The 16,852-nt window shown below is 38.0% G+C and overlaps 1 protein-coding gene and 1 long non-coding RNA gene across 2 annotated transcripts in view; one reads left to right on the top strand and one right to left on the bottom strand.

Annotated features, from left to right (window-relative positions):
• The window catches only part of EPHX4 (epoxide hydrolase 4), a 34,777-nt gene extending 32,870 nt beyond the window's left edge, over nucleotides 1–1,907 (bottom strand). The window contains exon 1 of the mRNA XM_081486446.1: nucleotides 1,370–1,907. Coding sequence (XP_081342572.1) covers nucleotides 1,370–1,600 — 231 coding nt within the window. The 5' untranslated portion in view covers nucleotides 1,601–1,907. The remainder of the gene's footprint in view (nucleotides 1–1,369) is intronic.
• On the top strand, nucleotides 1,388–14,997 carry LOC145504945 (uncharacterized). Its single transcript, XR_014052625.1, has 2 exons — nucleotides 1,388–1,976; nucleotides 11,573–14,997. It is a non-coding gene; the product is annotated as an uncharacterized LOC145504945 (long non-coding RNA).
• Nucleotides 14,998–16,852: the final 1,855 nt, after the last annotated feature.

Raw genomic sequence — 16,852 nt, forward strand, 5'->3', positions numbered from 1 at the left:
CCAGATGTGAAAAAAATCTTAAAGCTCATCTAGTTCAACCCTATCATTTTTGCAGAGTTAGAAACTGAGGTCCAAAGATGTTACTACAGGTCATTAAGATGGTTGGGAGCAGGCCTGTGGCTAGAACCTCTATCTTGTCCTACTGCCCAGGACAATGCTCTTACTATTCCTTGGTTCTAGGTCTCTGCGGAAACTTTTTAAGTGGCCAGAGTCAGAAGAGATTCATTGTGATGAATTCCAAATGATTCTTAAACTGATTTTCCCCCTCAGGTAGGATGAACATAACAACTCTGACTTCTACCCTCTACTGCAGAATGCCTTCCTGGAAGTTCAACAACTTCTTTTATTGGTGGTGAGTCTTGGAAGATGAAAGGCTGTAGGAACTTGATTGGATTTGGTGAATAAATATTTCATTTCATTTTACTAGGTACCGGGCACTGTTATAAGATTTTTGGTTTTAGTTTACTTGTTTTTTACAAATATTAACTCATTTAATTCTCATGTCAACTGCAGGATAAGAAGGACATGCCTGTCCGTGGTCTGAACTCCAGCTGCAGGGCAATCTAGCTCCTAACAGGAACCCCAGACCTGGTGACAAAAATATCCCTTCATGGAGGCTATTTTTGAAAGGCCCGTGAGTCAGACTTGTAGGGTGCATCATAAAAATCATCTCCCTTCACCACCTGGAGCCTCAGGAAATAAAATAATCGTGGGCTGTAAGAAAGCTTGGGACAAGCATGGACAATTAAAGAGTCTGCATGAATAGTTGGCATCTACTTTTTGTGCCATTCCTTTGGTCTCTGGCATCATAGCGCTGCTTCCTTCTCCACAAACATGCACCATTTTATTTATTGTTTGATGTTGCTTAGGTCATCTGTGAATGCTCCATTCTGCTGATCTGAATAAACTCCTGATTTGCAATGACTTAAGTCTATTTACTGTCCAAATCTCTAAAATTTGGGCAAGGACCATCTCCTGAGACAATAGAGTGCCACCAGAAACAATTCCCTACAGCTTATCTGAGCTCTAAAGGGCAAAAAGGTGACAGACGACCGCTTCCCCTTACAGTTGGAGAAGGTTGTTGCGGTGGAGCAGTAGGGGACAGTAATAACAGGACCCAGATTATTAGACTCTCTCACACACACATGCAAGGACCATAACGACACACACAACCCCCTGACCCTCTCCCGTGGCACCTCGACCCTCTAGCATCCCCGGGCATCTTCTCCGTCCCTGCAGCGCGCCCTACTAGCCCCGAGAACACTAGGGGACGCTGGGCTGGGCGTCATGCAAAGATCAGCCCGGAGGCCTCTGCTCTCACGGCCGTCACGTTCCCTCGCGATAGCGCCGGGCCCGCGCCCGCCTTCACCTTGATCCTCACGTAGCAGTGGGTACCCAGAGAGGGGTCGTTCAAGCACGCGGGGGGGTGTTCCCGAGCGACCCGCCGGAATGTCTGCGTGGGTCCCTTGCCGATGCTCCACAAAAGTTTGAGCAGGTAGATGGAGGCGCAGAGCCCGCAGTAGAAGTAGATCAGGCACCAGAAGAGCAGGGACCGGATCGTGACCATCAGGCGGGGCAGGCAATCCCGCAGCTTCGCCATCGGGCGGCGGCAGCGGCGCGGCCCGCAACGCAACGCTTCCGAGGCGCGGGAAGCAGCGGCGCGCACTCTGCAGCCGGAGCGAGACTGCGAGCGCGGCGGTGCGTCAGACCCGCCAGCCGGTCCGCGGTCGCCTGCCCCGCGCACGCCTCCCCGCGGGTCCCCGTGCTGCAGCGCCCAGCTCGGGTCCGTTGTCACAGCCCCGGGCTACCACACTCACGGTGAGCGCGCGGGACGGCCGCGCCCAGCCCCGGAGCGGCGCACTGCGAATCCCAAGCGCTGCGAGGTCCGCACCGGATAGGCAATGGGGGAGAGCCGGCCTTCCTCCGCAAGCTGTAAAGCCCCATTTCAAAACTGATAAACTGTGGGGGAAATGAAGGTGAGACTTTCCCAAACCATCCTAGGTACTGTGGGAGGAAGAGCCATTCATTTTGACCAGTGTTCATATCCTCTCCTTGTCCCCCAGTTTAAGGCCTTCTTTCTGGATCGTGGAATTATGGGGCGCATGGGGGGGGAGAGGGAGCAGTAAACGATTTTCCTACCACCCGAAAGACATTTCTTTATTCATTCCCAAAGCTCATCTGAAGGTGTTGCTATTCTCCATCAAGGTTCTGAGTCATTATCTGACCAGCTAGGTGTCTGGTTATGAAGTCAAGCCTCTGGCAATCCCTGGTCTTTTTTCTGTCCCTCTGGGTTTTTCCTTTACAAGAAGATTGTGTAAATAGAATCATGTAGTATTCAACTTCTAGCTTCTGGCTTCTTTCGTTTAGCATGATATATCTGAGACTCAACTATGCTGTTACATATATTGTTTTATTATTATTAATCTTTTGTTAGGTGGATGTACCATACTTGCTTATGGAATAGTTCACAATTGAGGTATATTTCAGTTTTTTCCCAGTTTTTGGTGGTTATGAATAAAGTCACTGATGTCAAGTTTTTGGTGGGAACATGTAAGTTTTCATTTCACTTGAGTTAACACTTAGAAGTGGGATTGTTGGGTCAGTGAGGTATGCATTTAACTTTATAGGAAACTATCAAACTGGTTTCCAGAGTGGCTGCAAGTTTAATTCACACTAGCAATGTGTGAGAGTTATTGTTAGGTCCTATTCTTGAGAGCACTTAATATTGTTAAAAAAACAAAAAATCCTGATTTTAGCCATTCTAAGAGTTGTGTAATGTGGTATCTCATTGGAATTTTTATTCACATTTCCCCAATAATAATAATGTTGGGTATCTTTATATACTTGTGTGCCACTTGAATATATTATTCTTTGACAAAGCAGCTGTCCAAATCTTTTACCAATTTTTTAGAAAAGTGGGTTGCTTATTTTCTTGCTGAGTTTGAAAGTTCCTTATGTATTTTGGATACAAATGCTTTATCACACATCATGTGATTTGCAAATGTTTTCCCAGTCTGTCTTTTCATTTTTAAGGACTTCTGAAGAGCACAATTTCTTAATTTTGATTTTATCCAATTTATCACTTTTCTTTTATATGTAGTAGTTTTGGTCTTGCATGTGAGAAATCTCTACCTAAGTTAAGGTCAGCAAGTGCCCCCCAACCTGTATTTCCTTCTATAAGATTTATTTTATGTTTTGTATTTAGGTCTATAATCCATTTTGAGTTAATTTTTGCATAAGATGCAAAGTATGGGTTGACATTGATGTTTCCCATGTGGATATCCAATTATTTTGGTATCATTTGTTGAAAAGAATATTCTTCCTCTACTGAATTGCCTTTGCACCTCTGTTGAAAATCACTTTACATGTGGGACTATATTTGAACCCTCTAGTCTGTTTCATTATCTATATGTCTATATTTTCTGCAGTATACACTTGCCTTTTTTTGCGGCTGTGCCATGAGCCATGCAGGGTTTTAGTTCCCTGGTCTGTGCCTCCTGCATTGGGGGAGAGGTGTCTTAACCACTGGATTGGCAGGGAAATCCCAATACACACTTGTCATGACTATCAAAAGTAATAAAGTAATAGAGTAAGTCTACAACTCATGTGGTATGAGTCCTTCAACTTTGTTCTTCCTTATCAAAATTGTTTTGGCTATTCTAGTTACTTTTCCATACAAATTTTAGTATTCAGTTCAGTTCAGTTCAGTCGCTCAGTCGTGTCCGACTCTTTGCGACCCCATGAATCGCAGCATGCCAGGCCTCCCTGTCCATCACCAACTCCCGGAGTTTACCCAAACCCATGTTCATCGAGTCGGTGATGCCATCCAACCATCTCATCCTCTGTCGTCCCCTTCTCCTCCTGCCCCCAATCCTTCCCAGCATTAGGATCTTTTCCAATGAGTCACCTCTTCGCATGAGGTGGCCAAAGTATTGGAGTTTCAGCTTCAACATCAGTCCTTCCAATGAACACCCAGGATTGATCTCTTTTAGGATGGACTGGTTGGATCTCCTTGCAGTCCAAGGGACTCTTAAGAGTCTTCTCCAACACCACAGTTCAAAAGCATCAATTCTGTGGCACTCAGCTTTCTTCACCGTCCAACTCTCACATCCATACATGACCACTGGAAAAACCATAGCCTTGACTAGACGGACCTTTGTTCGCAAAGTAATGTCTCTGCTTTTAAATATGCTATCTAGGTTGGTCATAACCTTCCTTCCAAGGAGTAAGCGTCTTTTAATTTCATGGCTGCAATCACCATCAGCAGTGATTTTGGAACCCCCAAAAATAAAGTCTGTCACTGTTTCCACTGTTTCCCCATCTATTTCCCATGAAGTGATGGGACCAGATGCCATGATCTTAATTTTAGTACTAGCTTGTCAATTTTGACAAAAATTGTTGATTGGAATCCATTGAATCTGTTAATCAATTTTGAGAGAACTAATATTTTAACAATATTGAGTTATTCAGAACACTGTTGTTCAGTTGCTAAGTCATGTCCGACTCTTTGCAACGTCAGGGACTGCAGCTCGCCAGGATTCCCATGAACATATGTCTCTCCAGTTATTTAGAGTCTTCTTTGATTTATTTGGGCTTTTCTCCTAGCTCAGTCAGTAAAGAATCTGCCTGCAATGCAGGAGACATGGGTTTGATTCCTGGGTCGGGAAGATCCCCTGGAGAAGGAAATGGCAACCCACTCCAGTATTCCTGCCTGGAGAATCCCATGGACAGAGGAACCTGGCGGGCTATAGTCCATGGGGTTGCAAGAGTTGGACACGACTGAGTGACTTTCACTTCACTACTTGATTTATTTTATCAGTTTTTCATAGTTTTAAACATACAAATACTGCATGTATTTTGTAAGATTTATACCTAAGTATTTCTTTAAAAAAATATTATTGTAAATGTTATCTTTTCAATTTCCAGTTACTTACTAATTCTAGGTGCTTACATGATTTTTTTTTTTTTTTGTCTCAGATCCTGGACCTTGCTAAATTTACTTTTTAGTGCTGGTAGCTTTTTGAAAAATTCTTTGGGATGTTCTATATAGATAATCATGTCATTTGTGAATGGAGACAGTTTTATTTCTTCCTTTCCAATATGTTTGCCTTTTATTTTTCTTCACTTATTGCACTAACTAGAACCTCCAATACAATACTGAGTAGAAATAGTTAATCTTTACTTTGTTCTCAGTCATAAGGGGAAACCATTCAGTCATTTACTATTAAGCATACTATTAGACCCAGAGGGATGGGATGGGGAGGGAGGTGGGAGGGGGGTTCAGGATGGGGAACACATGTAAACCCATGGCTGATTCATGTCAATGTATGGCAAAAACCACTGCAATATTGTAAAGTAATTAGCCCCCAACTAAAATAAATAAATTTATTAAAAAAAAAAAAAAAGCATACTATTAGCTCAAGTATTTTTTTTTTTCCATGCTGCACAGTTTTCGGGATCTTAGTACTGGGACCAAGGATTGAACCTGCACCCTTGGCAGTGAAAGCAGGGAGTCCTAACCACTGGACCACCAGTGAATTCCCTGAAGATTTTTTTTTTTAAGATGCTATTTATCATATTGAGGAAGTTCCTTTTTATTTCTAGTTTCTGAGAGGTGTTTTTTTTTCTTCTCCCCACAAATAGGGGTTGAATTTTGTAAAAGGGCTTTCTGTTTCTCTAGAGATAATCATAGTTTTTCCTTTTTAATCTACTGATGTGGTTACCTATAAATTTTTTGAATGTTGGACCAGTCTTTCATTCCCAGGATAAATTGCAATTGATCATGACATAGTATATTTTTAATATATTGCTGAAATCAGTTTGCTAATATTTGGTTGATGATTTTTGCATCTATATCTGTTCTTATATTATGGAATAATGTATATAAAATTGGTATTATTTGTTCCTTAAATGTTTGGTAGAATTCTCCAAAAAAGCATGTAGGCCTGGAGTTGTTATTGTTTAAATTCTTTTTTAAAGGTTTTAAAATACAATTCAATTTACTTAATACTTATAGAACTATTCATACGATCTATTTCCTCTTTGATAGTTCATATTTTTTAAGAATTTTATCCATTTCTTGTAAGTTGTTGAATCTCTGGCCATAGTTCCGTTCAGTCGCTCAGTCGTGTCCGACTCTCTGCGACCCCATGAATTGCAGCACGCCAGGCCTCTCTGTCCATCACCAGCTCCCGGAGTCTACCCAAACCCATGTTCATCGAGTCGGTGATGCCATCCAACCATCTCATTCTCTGTCGTCCCCTTCTCCTCCCGCCCCCAATCCTACCCAGCATTAGGGTCTTTTCCAATGAGTCAACCCTTCGCATGAGGTGGCCAAAGTATTGGAGTTTCAGCTTCAACATCAGTCCTTCCAATGAAAACCCAGGATTGATCTCTTTTAGGATGGATTGATTGGATCTTCTTGCAGTCCAAGGGACTCTCAAGAGTCTTCTCCAACACCACAGTTCAAAAGCATCAATTCTGCGGCACTCAGCTTTCTTCACCGTCCAACTCTCACATCCATACATGACCACTGGAAAAACCATAGCCTTGACTAGACGGACTTTTGTTGGCAAAGTAATGTCTCTGCTTTTAAACATGCTATCTAGGTTGGTCATAACCTTCCTTCCAAGGAGTAAGCATCTTTTAATTTCATGGCTGCAGTCACCATCAGCAGTGATTCTGGAGCCAAAAAAAGTAAACTCTGACACTGTTTCCACTGTTTCCCCATCTATTTCCCATGGAGTGATGGGACCAGATGCCATGATCTTGGTTTCCTGAACGTTGAGCTTTAAGCCAACTTCTTCACTCTCCTCCTTCACCTTCATCAAGAGGCTCTTTATTTCTTCTTCACTCTCTGCCATAAGGGTGGTGTCATCCGCGTATCTGAGGTTATTGATATTTCTCCTGGCAATCTTGATTCCAGCTTGTGTTTCTTCCAGCCCAGCGTTTCTCATGATGTACTCTGCGTATAAGTTAAATAAGCAGGGTGACAATATACAGCCTTGACGTACTCCTTTTCCTATTTGGAACCAGTCTGTTGTTCCATGTCCAGTTCTAACTGTTGCTTCCTGACCTGCATACAGGTTTCTCAAGAGACAGGTCAGATGGTCTGGTATTCCCATCTCTTTCAGAATTTTCCACAGTTTATTGTGATCCACACAGTCAAAGGCTTTGGCATAGTCAATAAAGCAGAAATAGATGTTTTTCTGGAACTCTCTTGCTTTTTCGATGATCCAGCGGATATTGGCAATTTGATCTCTGGTTCCTCTGCCTTTTCTAAAACCAGCTTGAACATCTGGAAGTTCACGGTTCACGTGTTGCTGAAGCCTGGCTTGGAGAATTTTGAGCATTACTTTACTAGCATGTGAGATGAGTGCAATTGTGCGGTAGTTTGAGCATTCTTTGGCATTGCCTTTCTTTGGGATTGGAACGAAAACTGACCTTTTCCAGTCCTGTGGCCACTGCTGAGTTGTCCAAATTTGCTGGCATATCGAGTGCAGCACTTTCACAGCATCACCTTTGAGGATTTGAAATAGCTCAACTGGAATTCCATCACCTCCACTAGCTTTGTTCATAGTGATGCTTTCTAAGGCCCACTTAACTTCACATTCCAGGATGTCTGGCTCTAGGTGAGTGATCACACCATCGTGATTATCTGGGTCGTGAAGATCTTTTTTGTACAGTTCTTCTGTGTATTCTTGCCACCTCTTCTTAATATCTTCTGCTTCTGTTAGGTCCATACCATTTCTGTCCTTTATCGAGCCTATCTTTGCATGAAATGTTCCTTTGGTATCTCTAATTTTCTTGAAGAGGTCTCTAGTCTTTCCCAATCTGTTGTTTTCCTCTGGCCATAGAGTTCTTCATAATATGTCCTTGTTACTTCTTGAATATCTGCAGGTCTGTGTGTGTGTGTGTGTGTGTGTGTGTGTATCTGTAATATTCTCTTGTACACTTGACATTTGCAATTTGCATCTTCTCATTTTTATATGGTATGTGTGGATAGAGGGCTTATCAATTTTATTGTCTTTTTTTTAAAAAAAATATCAGCTTTTGGTTTCCTTGATTTCTCTCTCTCTCTTTTTTTTTTGTTTAAGGTTTCATTTAAATTTAAATGTAAATGATTTCTCCTCTTCCTGTTCTTTCTTCTGCTTTAGATTTAATTTGAGGTAGAAACTTCAGTAGCTGATTTGAGTTTTTCTTCTGTTTTAACATAAACACTGAGTGGTAAAAATTTTCCTCTAAATGCCACTTTCACTGCATCCCATAAATTTTAATGTGTTGCATTTTAACTTTCATACAATTTAAAATACTTTCTAATTCTTGTGATTTTTCCCTTTTAATATGGGTTATTTAGAAAAGCTTAATTTCCAAATATTTTGCAGATATCTTTTTAGTATTAATTTCTACTTTAAATCTGATGTGATAGCTTATGAACTACCTATTCTTGTAAATTTGTCAAGGTTTGCTTTATTCCTCTAAATATAGTCTATTTGGTGAATGTTCCAACTGCATTTGAAAAGTGTATTCTGCTGTTTTTAGTGAGAGTGTAACATTAATGTCAATTAGTTAAAGATGGTTCGCAATGTTGTTCAGGACTGTTAGATCTTTACTGACTTTCTGCCTACTAGTTCTGTCACTTGCTGAGAGAAGAATGGTGAAATCTGTCTGTAACGGTGGATTTGCCCATTTCTCTTCTGTCAGTGCTACTGGTTTTGCTTTAGCAAGTTATCTTTTGGAGCATTTATAAACAATAAAAATGAATTTAATACTTTCATTGAAGGGAAAAGAAGAAGGGGGCAGCAGAGGATGAGAGATGGTTAGATGGCATCACTGACTCAATGGACTAAAATTGAGCAAACTCTGGGAGGTAGTGGAGTACAGAGGAGCCTGGCGTGCTACAGTTCGTGGGGTCACAAAGAGTCAGACATGAGTTAGTGATTGAACAACAAATGGCGTATCTAGTGTTCTTCATTCATTGTATAGATACAGGTGAGACCTCTAGAATCACATCCCTTTAACCAGAAGAACCTTCTTTAACATTTCTTGTAGTGCAGGTCCGCTGGCAATAAATTATTTCACTTTTTGTTTGCTTGAAAAAGTATTTCTCTTTCAATTTTGATAATATTTCCAGTGGATATAGAATTCTAGTTGACAGGGTTTTTAGAACTTTAAAGATGTTACTCCACTCATGATTTTTATAATTTCTGATGAGAAGTTTGCTGTATTCTTTTCTTCTTTCCTCTCTATTGTGTTATTTTTCCTTTGGGTGCCTCAAGATTTTCTGTTGGTTTTTGGTTTCAGCAGTTTAAATATGATATATCTAGTGTGGGGTGTTTTTTGTTGTTGTTGTATTTATCTTGTTTAGCATTCTCTGAGCTTCTTGAATTTGTGCTTTTGAGCCTGTCATTATGTTAGACAATAGCAAATATATTAATATATTGGTCTTTGCCTCTGGTTCCTGACAGATCCTGAAACCACTGTAATTTTCTAAGTGATAAGAGCACTAAGAGCATGTGTGATTCTAATATTTGGTTTCTGACTCATATCTGACACAGGGCTCTTAAAACCCTTGTAAATTTCTAGTGATAAGAGCCCCAGGAGGATCTTTTGTTCAAATGAGGACATTCTGGGTGGGCTCCAGAATGGCTCCAGATGGGGGCTGGTTGCCAGAAAGATCAAAATGTGATTAAAAGCTTGGAATTTTCAGCTCCACCTCCCTCCTCCAAAGGGGAAAGAGACTGGAAGTGGAGCTAATAATTGATCATGCCTCTGTGATGAAGGCATTTGGGGATCTTCCAGGTTGGTGAACATATCTACATACAGGAAGGTGATGCACCTCCAATTCCATAGAGACAGAAACTACTGTGCTTGGGACCCTGCCAGACCTTGCCCTATGTATCTCATCATCTGGTTCTTCATTTGTGTCCTTTACTATATCCTTTAATAAACTGGTAAACATAAATGTGTCCTTGAGTTCTAGAAGCTGCTCTAGCAAATAACTGAATCCAGGGGGCAAAAGGTCATGGGAATCTCTGATTTGTCTACATCAGACAAGTTGTGGGTAATCTAGGGATCTACTACTTATGATTGGCATCTGAAATGTGCATCAGTCTTATGGGACTGAGCCCTTAACCTATGGGACCTGATACTATCTCCAGGTAGATATCAATACATTTAGAATTGAGTTACATTGTAGGACACCTAGATGATGTCACAGAGAATCGTTCATTTGTGGGGAATCCACACACATTTGGTGATTAGACACACAGGAGGAAGAGCTGAGGGCTTTTCCCTACTAAGGAGAAGGAAAAACTAGTCTTTTTTTTCCCAATACAAATTAATTTTAGAGAATTTTCAGCTGATGTCCCTTCAAATATTTCTCCATTCCCATTCTCTCTCTCGTCTCTGAGGTTCCAGTTAGACATATGTTAGACTTTAATATTGCCCTACAGCTTTTGGATATTCTGTTGTGTTGGTCCTACCATGCCCCACTTTTTTGTGTTCTTTGCTTTTTTGTTGGAGTAATTTCTTTTAATCTAAACTCAGCTTCACTGATTCTTTCCTTGGCTGTGTTGATTCTATTGATGAGGCCATCAAGTCATTCCTCATAACTATTACCATGTTTTTTTATTTTCTAGCACTTGTGTTTTATTTTTCCTATAATTTCTGTCTATTGAAATTACCTATCTGATCACACATTGTCTATTTTTCCTCTACAGCTTGTAATAATCATAGTCTTTTAACATTTTCTGATAGTAAACTGTGTGTCATCTTTAAGTCCGTTTCTGTTGATTGCTTTGTCTCTTAACAGTAGGATTTTTTTTTTCTTGCTTCTTTTTGTGCCTTATAATTTTTTGTTGAAAGACATTTTGTATAAAACAAGAGACAAAAGTATATATATATATTTAAGCTTGGAAATTGACACAGTTTTTTCTTTTGCTAGCCTTAAATGTGGAGGTGTAATCAATCTAGTCAGAATGGAATTGAATTTTATTGTTGCTACAGTTATCCTAGGCACACCACAGATTTTCAATAGTCTCTGGTGGTACCATGAGGGTGGATCTTGGTTTGCCAGTGATTTTTTTCTCAACAGCTGCTACATGCTTGCCTTTAAGTCTTTATGCGTAGTGTTATACTCTCTCTATGCTCTTGCACCTCTAATTGCAGTAGACTGCTTTTACTTGTTATTGAATGCATTTTTCTCCTAATGGTAAGAGGCTCAGGGCAGTGAGGAGCATTCTCTGCTGTCCTATAATTAAGCCACGTCAGCAGGCACTATGTCTTTGGATATCAGTGATGCCTTCTCAGTGATCCTTCCCTGCCCTCAGTGACAGGATATCTCTAATGGTCTGAACCCACAATGGATTTCCTGCACGTCTCCCAAGATTTCAAGTTTTAATTCTATTTCCTTCCCACCAGTTGCAGGGGGTCTTCATTTATGCCCTAAAATTGGTACGAGTTTGCTGTTATTCCTCCAGAAGCTTAAGGTTTATAATTTTTAGGGAAAATGGGGGAAAAGGTTCTGGGCAGTCTTTGTGCTTTTCCTGCATCTGCTGCTCTTCTCTTCTAGGCCTGCATCAAGAGGATGGCTTACTCAGAACCCTCATCCAGTCCTGTCCCCACCTAAATCTTTTCTGTAAGTACTGAGGAGGTCTGTGGAGAAGAGCCTGAAAGTGATTACAAATTTCTCTTGTGCTCCCAAGGGTTTTATATTCTCAAGCTAGCCCACACCCAGCCTTTACCAATTTGTTACAACTTTCAGATGATCTGTTATTGTTGTTGTTGCTAGGTTATATAGCATTTGGTGGTATCTACCTACCTCAGGTGAGCCAGTGCTTATGTCATGTCTCTCCTTTGGTGCAATTATCTTTTTAAATTTCAGGTAACCCTGCAATATTAGCCCTCAGATTAATATAAGAAAAGTTGCGGATGTAAAGATTTCTGGATTTTTAATTCATTGTAATGATGTGAGAAATGCTTCTTACAGTTTTATAGATCCCAATTAGAAGCCTGATTCCCCAATTTTAGAAAATATAGATATAAGTGACATATAACATTGTATTAGTTTTAAGTGTACAACATAATGACTTGGTATTTGTATATATTGTGAAATGATTACCACAGTGTTTAGTATTTTTTTAGTTTTGAGTATTACCTTCTTTACCCTGACATTTTAAATGACATAAAAGTTATATCCAGTCATAAAAGAAATAATAGAACTTATATATACTTTATCCAGTGTATTTTTTGTGTTTAATTATATCATATATGTAATATGTAGCTTTGTGTACATACCACCAAAGTCAAATTCCATTACCCCAAGTATACCTCACGTTGCTCTGTAATAACCATATCTATACCTTGTCCCTAATCTTTGTTGACCACTAATCTGTCCTCCATTGCTAAAATGTTGTCATTTCAAAAGTGTTATATAAATGAAATCATACAGTATATGACCTTAGGGGATTTTTTTCCTACTCAGGATAATAATTCCTTATAAATTGAAGTTATTGTATATATCAATTCTTATTTTTTTGCTGTTGAGTGGTATTCCACCATATGTATATACTACTTGTTTAACCATTTACCTATTAAATGACATCTGAGTGGTTTCCAGTTTTTCACTATTACAAAAAAAAATTACTGTGAACATTTATGTACAGGTTTTTGTGTGAATGTTATTATTTATCTTGGATAAATGCCCAGTACAATTGCTGGGTCATATGGCTTTGCATGTTTTGTTTGTAAGAAACTGCAAACTGGTTTCTACATCGGCTGTACCATTGTATTTCCATGAGCAGTGTATGAGTGACCCAGTTTTTCTCCATTCTTGCCAGCATTTTGTGTTGTCACTATTTTTCTTTTTTAACCTTTCTGATAGGTGTATGGTGGTATCTCATTGTGGTTTATATGTATGTCACCGATGGCCAGTGATGGTGAACATGCTTTCATGTGTGTATGCCGTATGTATATTCGCTTTGAGTAAATTTTATGTCTTTTTGCCCACTTTCTAGTTAAAATTTTTAGTCAAGAGTTATTGTATATATTTTTGTCAGGTAAGTGGTTTGCAAATTCCTGTTCCTAATCTGTAGCTTATCTTTTCATAGCACAAAAGTTTTAATTTGAAGAGATCCAATTTATCAGTCTCTCATTTATGGATCATGCTTTTGGTATGAAGTCTAAAAGAAAATCTTTCTAACCATACAGCCTTAAGATTTTTTTTTCCTGAAAGTTTTATGGTTTATTTTACATTTAAGTCCAAGATGCATCTTGCGTTAATTTTTGCATAAAATGTGAGATTTAGGTTGAGATTGTTCTGGGTTTTTTTTTTTTTTTCGCCTATGGATATCCAGTTGTCTGAGCACCGTTTGTTGTAAATCTATCCTTCCTCCCTCCACTGAATTGCACCTCTGTCAAAAATCAATTGTGCGTATTTTTATGCTTCAACTTCTAGGTTCTTATTCTAGCCCACTGATCTCTGGTTTCTTGATTACTATAGCTTTATGGGAAGCCTTAATATCACACAGAGTGATTCCTCATGTCATTCTTTTTTGGGTCAATATTTAATTATTTTAGTCCTCTTCCCATTCCATATACATTTTAGAATAAACTTGTCTATGAAAAACTTGGGTTTTTGATAGGGTGTGCTTTTGAGAACTGACATTTTACTCTGTGGTCACTTCATTTATTTAGGTCTTTCTCCTTTGATTTGTTCCATAAGCATTTTGTACTTTACAGCATATAGTTCCTGTACGTTTTCTTAAATGTATACCTAGATATTCCATTTTTTAAGTTTTCACATTCTCATTAGCATATGAAGATCAGATTTTTGTATGTTGACTTTGTATCCTGTGACCCTGCTTAAATCACTTATTAACTGTGGTTTAACATTTCTTGGGATTTTTTTTTTGTGTAGAAAGTCACATGCAAAAATTCATTAGCTAATACTGAAAGCTTAATTTATTTAGAAACTGTTTAACATTATCATTACCCCCCAAAATAGTTTATGGTGAAATACTGCAGCCATTTTCTTTAAAATTGGAATTATAGATGATTCCTGCTTCCATTATTTAATATTTTGGAAAATTAAAGCTAAAGAAATTTAAGGAAAAAACCACACTAAAAACAAGAGTTTTATTCATTTCCAATTTGTATTACTTGGGTTTTGGGGTTGATAATTCTTTTCATACATTGTGGGATTTGGTTTGCTAGTATTTTGCTGAAGATTAGAGAGAACAGTTTGCAGCTTTTACTTATTTTTGGTACTGTCTTTGATTTTACTATCAGGGTAATACTGGCCTCATTAGTTGGGAAGTATTCTTATTGATACAATTTGTCCTATTGACAAAAATTACAGAATAGGGCAATTTCTGGAAGAGACATTTTCTGAAATAGATTTTTTTTTCCTGTAAGAGTCTCTTTTACAATGGTACTAATCCTTTAAATGTTTGGTATAATTTTTCAGTGAAATCATATGGGCTTGGAGATTTTTTTCAGAAGCTATTAATTATTAATTACAATTTTTTTAATGGTATAGGGCTGTTTAGATGATTTCACATAGAGCTTTGATGGTTATGTTTTTTGAGGAAGTGGTCCATTTCTTCAAATTTATGAATATAAAGTTATTTGTAGTATTCCCTTTTATCTTTTTAGTGACTGTAGGATCTGTAGTGATTTGTGCCTTTTTCTTGGAGGTTTATGCCTTTCTCTAACCAATTTCATGGCTGCAGAGCAGGCAATAAGATTAATAAAGACTGGAGTTTTGCCAAGTAATTCAACAAAGAATGGAGCAATGGAGTTGAGAGTATATGCAAGGGAGCAATTATTAATAATAATGTACTACAGACTCTGGGTAAGTGAGGGAGAGAGGGGAGAAATATTATGAAAAGGCACTAGGATTAAAGGACTATGGGTCCTAGTGAGGTCTAATGATTGCTGGAGTCAGGGCCTATCCACAGTAAGAAAAGATAACAGCAAGTAGTGAGAGATTAGGATGCTTGAAATTGAGACTAAGAAGAGTTACAGTTGTTGGCAGTGACAAGAAGTTGTCAGCTAAGAGAGTGACAGTGAAACAGAGACTAAGATCTCTGGAGAATAAGGAGTGAACCAGGGATGGTAAATGACTATGGGTGGTATTGTCTGATGATCATGAAAAACTTAAAACCTGGGGTATTTAGGGAAGGAAAGAATAGTCTGCAAGTAGCACTCCAAAGGTAAGAAAACTGTTAGTGAAAAAATAGGTGCTAAGTGACAGCCTGCAGGACACAGCCAGGATTCAGTTAGAGCAGTGGTTCTCAAACTTTAGTGTGTATTAGTATCACTGGAGGGCTTGTTCAACTATACGTGCTGGCCCCCATACCAGAGGTTCTGAGTTAGTGAGTCTTAAGTGAGAATCTGCATGTTCCCAAATGATGCTGATGAAGCTGGTCCATGGACCACTCTTCCAGAACAACTCAAGAAAAAAAGAGGAAAAAAAAAACCAAAAAGGTTGATTTATATAGATAATGTTGTTAACAAGTAAAATCCATGCAAGAAGTTAAGAGAAGCCAAGCGTTTTTTTACTAAGAAATAATGTACAGATTGAGGAAGAATCAGTTATACATCAATATTTTCTCTGCAAAACTGACTTAAACAAGCCTATCAAAATTTTGTTGACTATCTACAGTGTGCCAGATCTCTTACTGACTGAGCAAAGGTTAAAGTGTTAAATTGGTTAAACTAAACACTGATAACCATAACATAGCTCTCTTCAAAAGGTTTATAGTAAAACCTCAAGTAAACCATTTAGTGTAAAAGGATATTAATGAAGCTGAACTTTCTTTTTACATGTAGACAAAGATCATTCACTGAGCAGTTTTATTATTTAAAGGCAGTTGTTGAAAGAGTTAATGTGTATTTGACAGAAGTAAATTCTTATTTAGTATTTTTATTCTCTTCAAAATGGAAAATTTCCCATAGATCTTAAAAGCATTACATAATAAATATTTAAATGAACCAGAAAATATTGAAAAAACAAAACCCTATAATCTCATCACCTAGAGGTAACCACTATGCGTTTCTGATGTATCTGAGACTATATATATATATATATAAATTATATATAAATAGAAATTAGAATATATAAATTAGAATATATAGATAAGTCCATATGCTCTTTTAGGAAAATAACAATGCATACTGTTTAATATATACATACTAATTTCTTGGTTAAAAATATAGTGTAATATGTTTGACTACGACTTTTATTCTGGCTGTTTCATGAAGGTATCACCACCATTTCAGCCTCTAGTTAATCATATTTTTAAAATGGTTGACAGCTTAAAGATATTTCAAAAAATTATCATATTGATTATAAAAATAAATAAAGCCAAGAAAACTTTCTCTTTCTCTCTATAATACATATACACTTTGAATTTTCACTTTAGATAATACTGGAATAGTGCCTGAATGTTACAAGAGTTCAGATTTTAAAATACATGAAGCTGATATACATAATTTATACATAATTCCAACTTGAGGGTGATGAAACAAAATACTTCGCAGATTTAAATACTTAGTATAGTTAAGTAAAAATTTAGACATCCATTGCTATCACATGCATATTAAGAAATGTATAGATTCTTAAAGACACATACATAATTAATATTCACTGTTATTTTGTCTCAAATTTAACATCTTTCAAACCATAGATAATAAATATAAATTTTAAATATAGAACCAATAGAGAATCTTATGTAATCTGACACTCAAAGAAACCAGGTGTTATTTGTAAGAGGTTCTAAATATTTCTGAAGGCAGACAAATATCTGTTTTAAAAGTTAAAAACTCATGGTGATCATTTTGTAATATA

This window comes from Giraffa tippelskirchi, chromosome 5 (genome assembly GCF_054371585.1).
Source record: "Giraffa tippelskirchi isolate mGirTip1 chromosome 5, T2T-mGirTip1v1.2.pri, whole genome shotgun sequence".
Classification (NCBI taxonomy): Eukaryota; Metazoa; Chordata; class Mammalia; order Artiodactyla; family Giraffidae; genus Giraffa; species Giraffa tippelskirchi.